Source organism: Gossypium hirsutum, chromosome D13, assembly GCF_007990345.1.
Source record: "Gossypium hirsutum isolate 1008001.06 chromosome D13, Gossypium_hirsutum_v2.1, whole genome shotgun sequence".
NCBI lineage: Eukaryota > Viridiplantae > Streptophyta > Magnoliopsida > Malvales > Malvaceae > Gossypium > Gossypium hirsutum.
The window spans coordinates 7758945-7776460 of NC_053449.1; the positions used below are offsets into that span (position 1 = coordinate 7758945).

Genomic DNA, 17516 nt, shown 5'->3' on the forward strand with positions numbered 1-17516 from the left:
CTTTCCCTCGCATTAGGCTTATATCCCAAACCATAACGGTCCTGTTTGTTAACCAGGATCGGTACTTCGACCCGTTAGCTGTAAGCTCATTGACGTAGCTTTGGATATCTTAGGCTCTGGGATTTTGCTCCTCTCGATGACAAATGTGGCATTTACGAATTCCAATGATCGGAATGAACATTCTATCGCTTCACTATCAGCCTCTATGTATGGCATATCATCGGTGACTGATGCAATGATGTCTTCTTCTGCACCTATAGTCACCAATCGACCCTCTACCACCAATTTCAACTTTTGGTGAAGTGACGATGGTACAGCCCCTGCAGAATGGATCCAAGGCCTCCATAATAGGCAATTGTAAGATGGTTTGACATCCATTACCAAAAAGTCCACCTCGTATGTACTCGGACCAATCAATAGAGGTATCTCGATTCTTCCCATCACTTTTTTCTCAGTGCCATCAAATGCTCTCACTATATTCTGGCATGATTTCATGTGAGAACTATCCACAGATAGCCTGCTTAATGTGGATAGGGGTAAAACATTCAGTGCCGATCCATTGTCAACGAGTACCCCCGGTAGTATACACCCCTTGCAACGGGCAGTGATGTGCAAGGCCTTGGTAGATCCCATACCACCTGGCGGAATCTCATCATCGTTGAAGAAAATGTAGTTGTCGGCATTTATGTTATTAACCAGGTGATCCAGCTTGCTCACAGAGATATCGTTAGCGACATAAGTCTCATTTAGCACTTTTATCAATGCATTACAATGTGTCTCCGAACTTAGAAGTAGCTCGAGCACTGAGATACAAGCCGGTTGCTTATGCAGTTGCTCCACCACGCTATACTCACTGTGCTTCAAGAATTTTAAGAATTCTCTAGCCTCATTCTTAGTCACGGTTTCGTTAACTTGTGATCCAATTCTGGCCGTCTTTGCTTTGTCTTGTTCAACTGCCACAACTTTTCCTTTTGTAGGCTCCCCTTTTGTATTTGCCGGGTCGTAGCGTTTTCCACTGCGCGTATAGAAACCTACATCGTTACCCTCTTCTGAAACATTTATCGGGTTTTCCTTCCCTGGGATTGTCACATTGCAATTATAATTCCAAGGAACTTTTTTGCTATCCTGGTAAAGAAAGGCTACAGGTTTTTGGATTACGACCTTTGGCGCCAGTTGTATTCCTGATCCTGTGTTTCTTGGCCTCGAAATAATCACCACCGGACGATTTTGAGCTTTTCCCGCGGGTCCTTCCTCCGAGGCATAGACTTCTCCTTCTTCTAGTCTTTTGATCTCTTCATAAAATTATAGCTCTTTATTGTCCATCAGATTTTGTACCATGGCCCTGAATTCAATACAGTTTTGAATGTCATGGCCCTCTTTAGCATCGAACTCGCAATATCTCCCTATTCTTTCGGGCATTTGCTTTGATTCTTGTTTGATTAGGCCTCGATTTATCATTTGCCTCCAAACCCATTTCAGTGGGGTATTTACCTTCGCAATGTCATCTTTGATTCTCCTTCCCCCATTCTCAATTATTGCATTCACCCCTCTATCAGAAAGATTGGGCAACGGATTACCTGCTACGTTTGGTCCTGATGGGTCATCAAACTTTACGATCCCCATCTTAATGAATCTTTCCACTGCCTTCTTAAACGCAGTGCAGTTCTCAATCGAGTGCCCCAGTATCCCCGCATGGTATTCACACTAGGCATTCATGTCATACCACTTAGGGTATGGAGGTTGCATGGGCTCTAGATAATGTGGAGACACTATGTGTGCATCGAATAGCTTCTGATACAATTCCCCGTAAGTTATTGGAATGGGCGTGAATTGAAATCTCTCTGTGTTAGTCCTTGTGTTGGGCCTCGTGTTGGGTTCCTTCCTTGAGGGGACCTGGTAACTGGTAGTTATCATTTTTGGGGGGCCAACGGTAATCGGTTTTGAATGGCTCTTGCTATATGTGCTTACATTGTTCACTTCGCCATCCTTTTTCCTTGGGGCTGATCTTTTGAAGTTTTCCCCTGCGTCTATTTTACCGCTCCTTATTGCGTTTTCAATCATTTCACCAGACATTACCATATCCGAGAAGCTCTTGGTAGCACTCCCCATCATGTGGCTGATGAATGGGGCCTTCAACGTGTTGATAAAAAGCATGGTGACCTCTTTTTCCAAAAGGGGTGGCTGGACTTGCGTTACCACTTCCCTCCATCGTTGGGCATATTGCCTGAAACTCTCGTTTTATTTCTTTTCCATGTTCTGTAACGTAATTCGATCAAGTGTTATGTCTGTCACATGGCCATATTGCTTCATAAAAGCTTGCGCCAAATCTATCCATGAACTGACTTTAGCACGACTCAGCTGGTTGTACCACCTGGTTGCAGACTCGATCAAACTGTCCTGGAAGTAATGGATTAACAGTTGATCATTGTTGACATATCCTGTCATTCTTCGACAGAACATAGTTATATGAGCTCCAGGACAACTAGTCCCGTTGTATTTTTCAAACTCCGGCATCTTGAATTTCGGAGGGAGTACCAGATCAGGAACCAAACTTAAATCATTAGCGTCAACTCCACATTGGTAGTCGATGCTCTCCATGGCTTTGAATTTTTCCTCTAGCCATCACACCGCTCTTCTAGTTGTTTTGGCAGGCCCATTTTTGATTTCTCCATCTCTGCTATGTCATCGAGATCAGGGACCACGGGGTTGGTAGGGTTGTCCCCGGGGTTAGAACCTGAACTTACTTGAAAATGCACTGGTACTGAGGCGCCAGCTCGATATTGAGGTCTAGGTGCTCCTTGTGGGCCCATGTCTTGTTGTGTTTGGGTGTTTGTCGGGGTAAAACCTGGAGGATAAACAGGATCCTCCTGATCACTTCCTGAATTAATCATAGGGCTTTTTCCTTTATTAGCCAATAATTGTGCCAATTGGCTCATAATTCTTTGGGATTCCAGCGCGTCCTGTTGGATTTTATCCAATTGTTCTTGCATCTTTTCCTGCATTTCTTTTTGCATTTGTTCTAGCCTTTCTAGCCTCTGATCCATTGCTTTTGTTTGACGTCGAGTACCGTAGTGATATTTGGTCGGATTTTTGTTGGTTTCCAGGGTAACTGTGACAATTTTGATTAATTAGGGCCTTTTTAATGAAACTTAATGCGTGTAATGAAATGTAATACAAATGCATGAATGCAAAGGGAGGCATTGATTCTAATTCAATTTCATTAGAAGAACTCGATTTAGAAAACAAATTTCTTTACATAAAATGGACTACATATATGGCTTTGCCCTTATACTCAAAGCCTTAACACTCCTAAGGAGCCGAGCTAACTCTCGACCTCGACCTGATTCTGATTCATAACTTAAGCTCAGCACATCAGCTTGCACTGCTAAAGTTTGCAGATGATCGGCTACTTCTCGTACTTGGGTAACAGCTTCATACATAATGTAATCTCTATCTCTAATCTGACTTTGGGCATGATGGAACTGCTCCTGGTGCTGCTCGTTATGCCTTTCAAGAAGCTCCATTCGCAGTTCAGAATTGTGCAACGCATCCTCAAGCTCCCCTATCTTTCCCTTCAGTTCTTCGATCTTATTTAAGCTCATTCTTAACTCTATCACAGAGTTGCGACCACGGTACAAATGAAGTGACTTTTCCAACTCTGCTACCCGGGCTTTTAATCTTGCTTCTTTATTTTGGCATTCTGACAAGTTTTTCTCCAAAGCGCTCTCCCGAACCAGGGCGTCTTGAAATTTCTTCTCCCACTGATCAGCTTTGGTCTTTTCTTTTTTGATTTCCTGTCGCCACTGCTATGATGTTTTACCCAAACCGGCAGTTCTCATCGACAATCGCAGCTTCTTATAATCTATTTTTAAACTAATTAAATCCTCTTCAGCCTTGTTCTTCCCTTTCCTTAACTTTTCGGGTTCCAACTTGTGAATATCGACATCTAATCCCAAACGCATCTTTTCCTCTTCTAGTTGCTCAATTTTCTTCCTCAGCTCCGAACTTCTCCTTTCAAAGTCTTGTTTAATGATTTCTAGTTCTGACAGAACCACTTGTAGATGCTCTTTTATCGGTCGAACATCCTCTTGGCTTGACACGGGGATATTATCGTTATCTTTTTTCCCACCACAAACTATACTCGAGGGTTGTCATCGGGTTTACAGTAAATATCTTCATTCTGTGGATTTGGTTCCAAGCATTTGATATTTCACGAACCTTCTTCTTGTAATTATCTTCTTTGAATGAAAATTCGCACTGAGCCAACCCATGTGTCACCGGTACGAACTGTCTAGACCTGTACTGCCTCAAGACTAGCAAAGAGGCGTATCCAATGGCTCCCCAAATTTCGAGCAAAGGGACCCAATTGAACTCTCCACACCGATACAAAATTTCACTAGGGATCATCCATGGGGCTCTCCACTCGACATCCTCCTCCTGAAGGTTTTGGAGGATCACCAACCATTTCTCTTCCGTGATATCATCTCGTCTTGGCGTAGCCACTAATTCCTTTAATGGAGAATAATTTTCGGAGAATACCCGATAGGAGATCTTCTCTACTTTCCAAAAGTGACTATGGAACCACACTAATAACAATTACGCACATTCGATGAACCTTCCTTCACCCGCTCTTCGACATGCACTTAGAGACCTGAAGGTTTCAGCCAAAATTGCTGGGACCGGTGTGACCCTCTTGTCAAGCCTGTCAAACAAATCTGAAACTGCTTCGTCCACATGCCCTAATGCCTTGGGGAAAATGACCAAACCATAGATACTGAAAGCGGAAATATCGACCCTTTTTCTCACATCCGGATGTGCCAAGATCAGATCTCGCAGATTTTTCCAAGGCATGCACTTGTTGTCTCTTTTTTGCTTAATCCGGGCTATAACCCATTGCTCGCTCATCCCTGTAATACTCATTAATTTCTTCAAGAAGTTCGGGACATATGCCGCTCTCGAATATGCCCTATCGACTTGGATCCTCGGACACCGTAGCAAGGTCGTATATTCTTCTATCGTGGGTACCAAATCTACTTTTCCAAACGTGAAACAACTATAGGCGGGGTTCCAATACTGTACGAGGGCTCGGAACAAGTGTTTGTCTACCTTTACGTCGAGTAGATAAGGCAAATCACCATAGTTACTGTAGAAGAGCTGTCTGATCTTATCACTCCACTGATCCCAAATCTCCTTCAATTCTTGTAGGTTGTTTTGAGTTACGCTGATTCGAGTGAAGTCCCATAACTCTGACACGTATCCTTCCACGAGGCTATCACCCTTTTCTTACTGAACCTTTTCGGACCAAACTCGGACGGCCGCATTATCTTCCACTTTACCAAGAAACTCCCTTTCCATGTTGAGCTCTCTACTTAAATACTGAACGCGAGTTAACACCTCCTTTATGATGAGAATGCCATGCAATCACAATTAAGGTAAAAGCAAAGCAAGTCAGTATAACCATAAACTAAAATTCAAAGTACACAAGTAATAATAACTAAAGCTACTACTTAGGAAACCACTAGGGTTCGAGATGGTTCTACCTAGGGTAGGCTCTTCGGGCTCACTATATGCAGTTTGGTTCTAAAGCAAGGGTACCCGAACCAGCAGATTCCTCGATCCTCACCCATTATAGGCTCATACGGGCCGAGTTCGATTCAGGGGAATACATTTCCCTATGGCTGCACGGAGATGAAAATCTCACGAAGACATAGGTACGGATGTATCCCGAAAGCGATCCGCTATCCTGCACGGAGGTGAAGACCTCACGAAGGAAATAGCTTCTCACTCCCACTTAAAAGGTGTGACCAACGGTCATGCAATGCAATGCATAAATATATCAAGACTTAAACCAACACAACAACTATAAAAGCACAATGATGAAGATCGTAATAAAGACGAATGAAATGCAATGAAAGGATCGTACATTTAAACCAATTTTTTTATTTTCGACAAGAAGACAAAAATAATCAACACGTGGCTTGACTCTCCATGGCCTTTCCCCAGTCGAGTCGCCAAGCTGTTGACACCATTTTTTTGTGAAAACGGGGTCGACTTGGATTTTGAAAATAAAACGAAAATGGGAGTCGCCACCAATCCTTTTTTTGATGAGGTGTGATCGGGTCACCTCGTAAAACGGTTGTTTTTAATAAACGATTTAGATTTTATTAAAACAACGATTTTGGTCCACGAAATTCAGAAAAAAATAGGTTCGGGAGTCGATTACGCACGAGGAAGGGCTAGCACCTTCGATACGCCCAAAATTGGTACCTAGTCGATTACTTAATGTCTTGGTGTCGAAAATTTAAAAACTCGAAAAGAATTTTAAAAAAACGATCCCTCTTTATATTGTGTTATTTTAAAAAAATACTCGAATAAATCAAAATGGAAAAATGCCTCCTTATCTCGAAGTAACGAGATGTCACATCCAGTAAGTTAGGACCCAACATCTCGTATTTTGAGAGTAAGCTTGCCTTTTATTTTTTATTAAAACCTCATTCGTTTTAATTTTTAAAAGGATATTCAGTTACTTAGAATTAACGAAAAAATCGAAGCCCAGTAAGTTAGGGCACGATTTTCTCGAATTTTCTAAATACGGAATATTGCCTTTATTTTTGAAATTTTACGTGTTTGAAATTTAAAAGGATATTTTGCTATTTGGGTTCAACGAGAAAATCAAGACCCAGTAAGTTAGGGTACAATTTCTCAAATTTCCAAAATACAAAATATTGCTTTATAAAAAAAATTTAAATAATAATAACGCATACCACACTTGAATAGCGTATAGTTGTTCCATTTGTGGTGAAATAGAAAGGTTTATTGTAAATAAATGCAAATCGGGCGCAACTTTTAATGTAATGAAATGAAATGGAACGATAAAGGAACATCATATAATGAATTATAAAATAGATAATACGTAAATGCATGTTAAATACAAGAATACAAATAAACAAATCATAATATATACAATGTTAATAAGCACATGCCGTAGATAATCTTAATATCAACGTTAATAATCCAAGGAAAATAAAAATATATATGGCAATCTAAAGTAAAAAAAAAAAATTAGAATAGATGCTTTTAAGTACAATAAGTAATAAAAGTTTTAAACAAAAATATATATATATATATATAAGAAAGCTTAAAGTAAATAATTAATGAAACAATTCGGAATAAATAACATTGCACATAAAAACAATAATAATGAACGCAAACAGTTTTAAAAAAAATATGTATATATATATATTTGGTAAATTATAATGAATACATATAAAAGAAAACTTTAAAATAAGTTATATGTAACTGTTTAAAATAAATAATATACATAAAACTTAAAATTAATGAGGATAAAAAAAATTAATATAATAATAAATAAATGAAATGGACTAAGGATGATATTGAAAAACTAACAAGAATTTGGGGTTTTGATTGCAAGAACCATAAACAGGTCACAAGGGATTAGAAAGGCGCACGCGCGAAGAATGGAGGACTAAATGGGCAATATACCCCAGTCTTAGAGTGCAACGCTTCAGCGCAAGGGACCATACATGGTCAAAGGACCTGATTGAAGTAAAAACAAAATTCACAGCCCAAATATAAAAGAAACAAAAAGTTGGATTGCGCTTCATCGTAAAATGGAGGGACTAAATGCATATATTACCCATTTAGGGCAAAACATGCACAAATCTTCCCCCTTTAAACGGCACCGTATCACAATCAAAATAAAAACTAAAAAATTGCTTTATTTTTTCTGCTGCTTCAATCTTTACAAAACGCAAGAAAAAAAAAAGAGAAATAAAGGGAAACCCCCCTTTCTCTGCTAGGGTTCCAAGATTGAAACCCCGCCGCCGCTATGCCTCCGTCGTCCGATGATCGGAGCCGTGCGAGGACGCCCCCCAACGGCGCCTTGAAGTGCGCTCATAAGTCGAGGCCGCGAACACCGAGACGAGGGGGAAGAGAAGAGCTTCGGCCCCTCCTTGAACCCACATCCGGCGACGATGAAGTTCCATCGGCGGTGGGCCTAAGGGCCGACTCAGGTAGTCTTCTTCTTCCCTTTAATCATATTTTGATTATTTTTTAAATCAATTTGTAGAAAAGAAAAAAAAAGAAAAAGAAAAGTAAATAAAATAGATAAATATGCAAAAGAAAAATCCAGAGAAAGCAATTCAAATCCACCTTTTTTTTAAATCTGGTTTTCTGCTTTTTTATTCTAATCTCTGTGTGTTCGTTACAAAGAAAATCCGAAGAAAAAAAACACAAAGAAATTGGAATGGATTTTATAGCCGAGATTTCAACTCTCCCTAATGATTATTTTCGTCGTTTTGCGATTTGTTTCGTTGTTTGCTGTTTCGACTTTCCTTTTGTTTTTTTCTTTTTGTCGCTTTTTCTGGCGTGGTGTGGGTGTTTTGCAGGTGGTCTGATGCACGACCGACATGCGAGGCCGGTGATTGGAGAGCAACGGCGGTGGCGTGAGCAGGAGGCGTGCGGCGCTGGAAGCCTGGGCGTGCGGCGCTTAGGCCTAGGGTTTCTGTCTGTTCCCTAATCTGCTGGGTTAGGGTTTTTTTTTAAAATTTGGGCCTGTTGAGTATTTTGGGCCACTATTTAGTGGACCTTTTTTTATTTATTTACTTTATTTTGTTTATCTGTCTTGGGCCCGGAAAATTTGGGCTTCTACACGTATCTTTTGGGTATATCAGAATAACATGGATGCTTCTTTGATCGCCCTTCTTAGGTCTTACATGTTTTTCATTAGAACCTATTGATTTCACGACTGCAATTGGCATTGGCAACCCTATAAAGATTACAGCAACAACCAAACAACTCCGCACAATATGCGATAACAACTGCAACAACAAGATAAATGGGGCCAAAATGAGAACAATAAACGAAAAGGAAGGAAAATTATAGGCACAAATGTGAACAATGCATAAATCTTAAATACAAAACCAGCTCTGCCAGAAGACTTACTATATTTAGAGAAGTGATCACCTAGGACCTGACAGTTCATCTGGAAGGATGCGAGAAGTGGAATCTGTGATAATCCAATTCACATTGGGGTGGCGGGTATTGCTAAACTCTTGGTGGAACATTTTTTTTTTCTGCCAATCTTCCCATCTTTCAGCCAACCCATCACCATCCAGCATTCTGACCACTTCGGCCATCTTAGGCCTTCCCACTGGGGTGCTTTGAGTGCATAAAAGAGCCACCTGGATTAGCTGTTCCACTTCTTCCTTTATGTAATTACCTTGAAGATCAGAGTCAACCAGCGTTTCCAACTTCTCGTCTTTCAGAAGCCCTTCTACCTAAAATGTCAGCATTGCTATCAAGTTGAAGATAAAACGTGAAACAAAAAACAGATCATACCAGTTCTAAGCTGTACTTGAATTTAATGTAGTTGAAGCTGACAAATACGATGTCATTTGTTACATTCTCAAAATTAATGAACCTTCTTAACCTTGTAAGGTTAAATAATGTATTTCTGCAATAGTGTACTTAGTGTCTTGCTTTTGGCCAACCAAGCAAAGCACGAATATCATGATTTCAACAATAGACAATAATCATAAAGTTAAACTTTGGAATGCAATGCATCACCATTAGGTTTATGCATGATAGGAAGATAGTACATACCCAATCAAGCAACATGACATCATCATTTGCAAGTCTAACAAGATCAGCAGCCTTTTGTCCTGTAATGAGTTCAAGAAGCATAATACCATACCCAAAAACATCAGTTTTCTCTGATGCCCTTCCACTTGACAGGTATTCAGGGGCTATATGACCCATTGTGCCACGAACAGCAGTTGTGACATGAGTATTTTTGTAGTCCATCAATTTGGCCAGCCCAAAGTCTCCAACAACTGCTTCAAATTCTTCATCCAACAATATATCTGCAGCCTTCAAATCACGGTGTATAATCTTGGGGTTACAATGATCATGCAAATATGCAATCCCCCTCGCAGCCCCCAGTGCAATCCGTTTTCTTACACCCCAGTCAAGTGGTGCTTGAGACTCTGGACGCTCTAGAGAAGGTAAAAGGACAGATCAATAGATGATTCATTGTAATAAGAAGAGCTCACAAATTATTTGGATTCTATGAATTTCTCAACTTGGAATTAAGGACAATCCGCGTTTACCAAATATATGCACCAAAAGAAAATCAAGACATTTTAAAACAAGATAAAGATACATGATCAGTAGTTCAAAATTTATTCACAAAATTAGAAATCAATACTGATAATGGAAGCTCACACAAGCTTAAATAATTGAACTAAATTCGTAACCAGAAGAACATATATAAAACAAAATAGGACAGCATTGGAGGAATAAGAAATATATGACTGAATGGATGAGCAAGGAGAGAGCAGCCAGTACCTCTTAAACAGGATCTAACACTACCATTAACCATAAAGGGATAGACAAGCAACCGTTCTGTAGCGGTCATGCAAAAGCCACGTAGACGTAGTAGATTTCGATGCACAGCCATACTTACCATTTCGACCTCAGTTTGGAACTGCAGCATTCCACCATGAGTACACCCCTGTTTCAGTCTTTTTATAGCCACAAGAGATCCATCAACTAAATGACCTTTATAAACTCTACCAGAACCACCACTACCCACAACATGTTTGTTGCTAAAATAATCAGTTGCCGCTTGTAGTTCATGCAAAGAAAACCTTTTAAGTTGTCCCAAATGATATTCTGGGTCCTCAACTATAAAGAAAATTAGATAAAGTGAGTACATACCTGCAATGGCATAATATCAACTAAAACTATCTATTAAAAATCACCACCCAGGGACATTACATAAAAGATCCTGTCGTTTCCTACAATGCCGCCGAGCAAATATAATTGCAGGAACAGAAAACAGCAAGAGAGCTCCAGCAAAAACTCCTCCAAAAATAGCACCAATGACACTATTACCTGCCAGTACAAAGTTGATCAAATATAAATACTCTTACTACACCTGTATCATTAATATTTATAAGAGTAAATGACACCAACTCCCTAAATTTCATTGTAAAATATACTTATCCCTATAATTTAAAATAATTACTCACTCAGGTTTAAAGAAAATCAAATAAGGTTGTGTTTAGCATTGTTTTGAAAAGCACTTTTTAAGCTCTAGGCAATGGATTTTTAAAAAGTGTTTTTGAAAAGCTAAAATTTCTAGCTTATGACCTTTGGAAACCACTTTTGAGATAAATTATCTGTTTGACCTCATTTATCATAACCAAAGGGAAGTTCTTCTTATTTCCCTTTTTTAAATTTATTTAAAGTTTATAGAATCATATATCTGAATTTGTAAAGGTATATTTCTATATAATTTTAATATTTAAAGTATGGTTTATATATTCAAATTAAATTTTACAAACAATTTATATTCATTGCTTAAAAATTACTTAAAATTTAGGGTTAGTTCTTCATTACTGTTGTGGTTGAAAAGTGTAGTTCTTTTTCCACAAGTGTGATAGAAAAGTACGTGAAAAAGTGTGATTTGTTAGTTTTAGTATTCTTCATTGCTGTCAAAAATTATAGTTGAAGGTTAAAATGTCCTTTTTGAATATAATAGTGAAAAGTTAAAAATTAATTAAGTTATATGATATTTAAATAATTTAATATAATGGTACATAAAGTATACATTTTAAATAACTTTTAAATAATTAATATAAATTACTTGTAAAACTAACGATACATAAAATATTTTAAAAACTTTAAATATAATAACAAATAATATTTAAATAGTTTTATATAATGATACATAAAATATAAACTAATCTAATTTGTTATATACCATTTAAATAGTTAATATAAATAAGAGTATTTTGATAATTTTCACTTTCAAACTCAAAATTCAAAAACAACTAAATCTCAACTTTTGCGTTTGGATGAAAAACACTTTTCCACCACAGTTTTGATCCCAAAGGCCAAATGTTTTTTCATTGCTTTTACGGTGGAAAAGCATTTTTAGAACCCTAAACGCAATGAAGAATGGGGCTTTAATTTATATATCAAAATATTAATAATGAGTTGTAATAAAATCTATTTTTTATATTTTAATTATAACTTAAGTTAATATATTTCATATATTATAGTATTAATAAATTTGAATATCATTTAAATGAATATTTTTACTTTACAACATCATGTTTAAAACAAATATTTTATCTTCTAAAAAGCACTTTATGAGAACAATGCTAAATATTTAAATCTTGAACTAAACTAAACAATGCTAAATTGAGTAAATTCTAAATAAAAATGCAATTATATCCTTGTTATTATTTATAATGTACTGTCTCTTTGATTAATTCTTTTTCATCCATTTTTAATTACAAAATAATGAAACTTTAATTACTTTAAAATTTATTAAAGCTGTATAAGATTAAATCCTAATTAAATTATATTTGATTTTAAGTAAAATTAAGTATTTTAAATTTATACTTAATTCAATATAGATTAAGCTTTAGATAAGTTAATTAAATTATTTTTATTTAAAATAAATAATTACCATTTAACCGTAATTCTTTGCATTTTATAGACATGTGGATGTGGTGATACCAAAACTGTTGCAAATGCAAACAAATTGCAAGGAATATCTCAAGAAAAGAATGAATAATGATAATAATAAGGGATAAATCTCAAAACTGCACATGAATTTTGATTTAATGTGTAACTGTATACATGAACTTTGATTTTGTACAATTTTACACATGAAATTTTGATTTGATCCAATTCTCACAAATTATTAACACAATTATTGATATAACATCAATTTATATATTGCATAAGAAATAATTATATTTATCCAATATAAAAATAAATTAATCTATTTATTTCTTTAAATGTATATGATTGAATTAAAATTAAAGTTTCATGTATATATTCGAATCACGATCAACGTTTCATGTGTACAATTGCATCAAATTAAAGTTTATGTATACAATTACACATTAAACTAAAATTCATGTATAATTTTGAGATTTATCTCTAATAAAAAGAAGCAGGCCTCAAAGTTAGACACAAGTTGAAATCACTAGCAGTGATAATAAGAAAAAAATGGAGACCAGACCTGATGAAGTTGGCGAAGCAGGTGGAGGATTGTTGAGTTTGTTATTACTAAAACTGTGAAAAAAAGGTGCAGCAACTTAAGTGACAAGACTAAGAATATCATATACGGAAAAATGGAAACATGGGTGGTGAGGGTCAGGAGTTAGGAGTAAGAGGGTGATTGCGAAATGAGATAAAAGAGAAACCTGCTAGAATCGAATAGCGTAAAGGAACCATTAACAGGAATATCTCCTACTAGCTGATTGTTCGAAAGATTCCTGCATTAGATGATAAAATTCCCACGCCATTATGTATTGTGCTTGAAGCTAAGGTAAGGAAAAAGAATTTCTGATAGCAACACTCACAGCACTTGCAGTGTCATAACAGTAGTTAAGGACAGAGGAATTGTACCTGTCAATGAGTTGTTGTTGAGACGCCTGTTCCACGGAAAGAAAGGCGTCAATTATATGGCACTTTAATAAGATGACTAGTTATGTATTCAGAAAAAAATATGTTTAGCAAATAACTAGAGCACAGATAACAATCACATTCACATCAGATTGAACCACATAAGAGCAGGCGGAGATGAATGTGGTAATCTCCGATTGAACTGGTTTTGACCAACTCAAATTATTTCCAGTTAATTAGATAGGCCCCTCATTTTCGGTTAACCAGATCCTATTCTGTTTTTTATGATTGCCAATAATGGTTGATGTGGACCCTGGTATGGATCCTAACAATCACAATTGTATCATATGTGAGATGGGTATGACAATTCTTCGTATCCTTACCAAGACCATACATAAAAATTAGATATGGCAAAATCAGAGCTGCTCTATGGATTTGTGTACCGATCCGCAGAGATATTCTTCAAAAAGATGAACGCAAGCGGTGGAGTGGGGTACGAATAACAGTAAATCTAATATTTGCAATTTCTGTAAATTTTGAATATGAATATATTTAATATTTACATTAAATTTGAGAATTACTATTTGAATCAAATCCGAATTAATTAAATTATCCATTAAATATTTAAATGCTTTAAAAATTCTCAATTAATAAGTTTTTTTTTTAAATAAAAACTTTAAACATAAAAGTCAATAATGAATTCAGATATCTGCATCTGAATCCATTATTTGAATAAGTAAAATAAATACAAATAATAGATATTCGAATATTATGATCCGCATCTGCTATGGATAGTAGTTAGATAATCTGAATCCAAGCATTCTTCAAATATACAAAGACAAGTCAAATATATGTAAATACCCCAACCCTCACTATCTACTGGCATCCCTTAATAATCTTGCTCCACTCCCCCTCCGCCCCTACTATTAAAATTACTATTTTACCTTTTACAATATACTATATATCCTTTTTATATTTGTAGTATCTATGCTATATATACTAAAGTCATATATACAGTAGAATTCACTAGGCAAAATATTTTCATCCCACTGATTATTACACTTGATGAGCAATCAGTCTCTTGCTGTGCAAACCAGATCATGATTGAAGAAAACAAGAAAGAAATATAATACAGAAGTTGCGAATTAACACTAACATCCAGAGTGTTTTGCACCATAGCTAGCCTTTGGTACCATGATGGCGCATTTGTAAGATTGCTAAGAGTCATCATTTTGGATAAAACCAATGGGTTTTTGAACAATCAAGAAGTCCTCTCAGTTTAGGGAAAGTGTTATTGGTAGTTCTAGATTCTTATTCCTAATCTAGTAATTTTAGTAAGCTTCATCCAATTATGATTAGCTAAGTCAATGCTAATACACTAATAACAATATCATTTACCTATCTAGTTCAGCTAGCAATGTCAATGCATAAAAGCCTTCCAGATACATCAAAACAAACATGACAAGAAAGCAAAAGCACAGTGAAACTAAATAAGTTAGCCGCATAAAAATTTTAAATTGTTCGTACAGGAAACGCAGTTTTGTAAGCTTGCCCAGGGTAGTTGGAATGCCTCCAGTTAAATTATTCAAGCAAAGATCCAAGCTCACCAAGTTCGTCAAATTCCCAAGCTCCTCAGGGATTATCCCAGATATGTTATTACCACAGAGCTCCCTGTCACAAAAAAATTGAATTAGATTACTAAATACTAATCATTGAATGAATCTGCAAAAACCTAATGGATATACAACCATCTTCAGGGTTAAGATGGCATTACAAATTAAAACCCACAGCAACAAAAGCACAGAACATCTGCACTTACAACTATTTCCGCTTTTTTTTCAAACGTGGAATGCTGGAAATTTCACCCTAAGTTTAACTTGGCAATTATAGAAACTTACTTCTATTAACATCAATAACTATGTATTTGGCAAAGAAAGCTGATTTTCTGCTTTTCCTCCATTTATTTATCTTTTACTGATCTAAAATTATCAACTTACAAGTATTGCAAATTTGGAAGCTGCCCGAGCTGTGGAACCAATTGACCAGATAGATTTGCATTCTGAAGATCACTAAATTGACAAAAGGAAAAGCATTTATCACATCAGCCTACAAACTCAGAAGTAACACCAACTGAAATAGCAAAAGTATACATGTAAACTTACACTCTTGTCACACTATTTCTATGATTACATGTAACATGATCCCATACGCAAGGATTATAATCGGTTGCATCCCAACTTTCCAACACGTTATTGGGGTCAGCCGTATTGTTCTTCAATGCTTTCAAAACATCACCTGTTTAACACCAAAACAAAGCAATCTATTATGGATGATTGCAAAACTTGCAGTTAACAACCTGCACACATATCTTCAGACTGAAAATATTTAGAAATGTTTTAATAATTAATGTCACTACTTGCAAATTAGACAAATCGTGTTTCTCAATTTGCAGCAATCGGGGACTTCAAAAAGGAAATAGAGTAAAGAACATTGATTTCATTGCATAAACCAAAAACTCCAATGGAGATGAAATCATATTAGGAAACCAGTTAAAAATAACGGGATAGGCCAAAACTTGAAAGATTCATCACATTCAACATAATATTTATCCAAATCTATACTGCTTCGACCCGACATTCGAGTTCGACACACAAAGAGATATATAACCTTTAAAGGTAGTCTCCATAAAAAACTTAGAAAAATCTGACTATTCCGTGTCAAACGAATGGTCTTACAACAAAGGCCCACTAACATAAATCCAGACTTCGGGCATTGATGAAGAAAAAAGCATTGGTAATTTCAGCAAACTTCAAATCGAGAATTAAACGTAAATGGCATCCAAAATATTTGTAGAAATTAATCAGTACGAAAGCGTGCAAGTATCCCTACAGACAAGTCAATTAGCTTGACCACTAGTGAACCAATCCAATTGACTAATAAATTATTCTAACTTGAACCCTATAAGCTTCATTAAATCATAATTTCCATTTAAAAAGTGCGATAAGAAAATCAGGGGAAAAAATAACGATAAAGAACCTTCCGCGTTGCCGGCAACTCGGAGAATCAAATACAACACCAAAGTCAACCATAAACAAACGGAGATGAGTCGCTCCATCATTTTATGTTGATTTAAAGAGCCAAATCCCCACAGATCGTCATCAATTTTCCAGTTGACGGGATCCAAAGGCACTCAGATTTTGGTCCTTGACCAAATCAAGGAGAGAAAAACGAAAACGATTAACTTCGAAAAGACTGTTCTCTGAACTAAGTGAGACAAGATTCAAGAAAATTTTGGCAGTCTTTCACTCTCTGTCTTCCAAAACGTAATTATGTTTTTCTACATATATTTATGTGTTAGTTATCAATATATATTGGAGCAAATTGGAGAGAAGTTACTTGTGTAGTTGTGTTGTGTTTGGTTAGCGGGAAAGTAGACAGAAAAAACAAGGAAAGTACCTAAGTGACAAGTGAGCCGTGACAACGGGAGGAACGATTTTTTTTTTTTTAATTTTGTATTAATCGCATTATTAATTTCTAAATTATGCGTAAATTTTTATTTTAGTTATTTAAAAAAAATTACAATTTAATCACCATTCAAAAATTGTTTTTTAGTCACGCAACTCTTAATAGGCTAATAGTGACATTTTTTAATTGGTATAATAATTTTAGTCCTCAACTTTTATATTTTCTATCAATTTAACTTTGATTCTATATAAAATTATTTAAGAACTCAATTATTTAAAAAAATTGTTATTGCAACAATAAATCTTCATATTGCCATAAAATTATAAAAATACTAAAAAAAAGATCAATTTCAATCTCTTAACATAATATTCGTCTGGTATAAGGTTTAAATATTATTAAAAACTAATTTTCATACAAAAAAAACTCAACATTTTATTGCAATAAAGCTCAAGTTTGTTTAATATTGAGACATAAGAACGAAAACGATCATTTAATAGAACACAATAACAAATTAAAAATAGAACAAATTAGCATCTTGAAGTTGAGTTCCATGTTGTTGAAGAACTTCTTCCAAAACTATTATTACAAAAACTTAAGAATTT

General features: G+C 35.9%; 2 protein-coding genes across 4 annotated transcripts; one reads left to right on the top strand and one right to left on the bottom strand.

Moving 5' to 3' along the window:
- Positions 1–7716: 7716 nt before the first annotated feature.
- On the top strand, positions 7717–8715 carry LOC107919769 (uncharacterized). The gene is made up of 2 exons (XM_016849144.2): positions 7717–8033; positions 8409–8715. Exons 1-2 carry the CDS (start codon positions 7850–7852, stop codon positions 8537–8539), a joined length of 315 nt encoding a protein of 104 aa, XP_016704633.1. The 5' UTR covers positions 7717–7849; the 3' UTR covers positions 8540–8715.
- On the bottom strand, positions 8174–16817 carry LOC107919768 (BRASSINOSTEROID INSENSITIVE 1-associated receptor kinase 1-like). 3 transcript variants are annotated; one of them, XM_016849143.2, is made up of 12 exons: positions 16486–16817; positions 15612–15744; positions 15447–15518; positions 15057–15120; positions 13453–13478; positions 13248–13319; positions 13064–13116; positions 10801–10917; positions 10369–10707; positions 9625–10016; positions 8965–9299; positions 8174–8840 (listed from the first exon to the last, which is right to left on the bottom strand). In XM_016849143.2, the coding sequence occupies exons 1-11, from the start codon at positions 16565–16567 to the stop codon at positions 8982–8984; spliced, it is 1668 nt and encodes a 555-aa protein (XP_016704632.1). In that variant the 5' UTR covers positions 16568–16817; the 3' UTR covers positions 8174–8840; positions 8965–8981.
- Positions 16818–17516: the final 699 nt, after the last annotated feature.

Bases quoted from the DNA above. Each gene is read 5' to 3' on its own strand.
- LOC107919769 (XM_016849144.2), top strand. From the start codon at position 7,850: ATGCCTCCGTCGTCCGATGATCGGAGCCGTGCGAGGACGCCCCCCAAC. The intron at 8,034-8,408 runs GTAGTCTTCTTC...GGTGTTTTGCAG, and splicing joins GGGCCTAAGGGCCGACTCAG to GTGGTCTGATGCACGACCGA.
- LOC107919768 (XM_016849142.2), bottom strand. From the start codon at position 16,567: ATGATGGAGCGACTCATCTCCGTTTGTTTATGGTTGACTTTGGTGTTG. The intron at 13,117-13,247 runs GTTTCTCTTTTA...TTTTTTTCACAG, and splicing joins ACGCTATTCGATTCTAGCAG to TTTTAGTAATAACAAACTCA. The intron at 10,017-10,368 runs GTACTGGCTGCT...TACCTTCTCTAG, and splicing joins TGTTAGATCCTGTTTAAGAG to AGCGTCCAGAGTCTCAAGCA.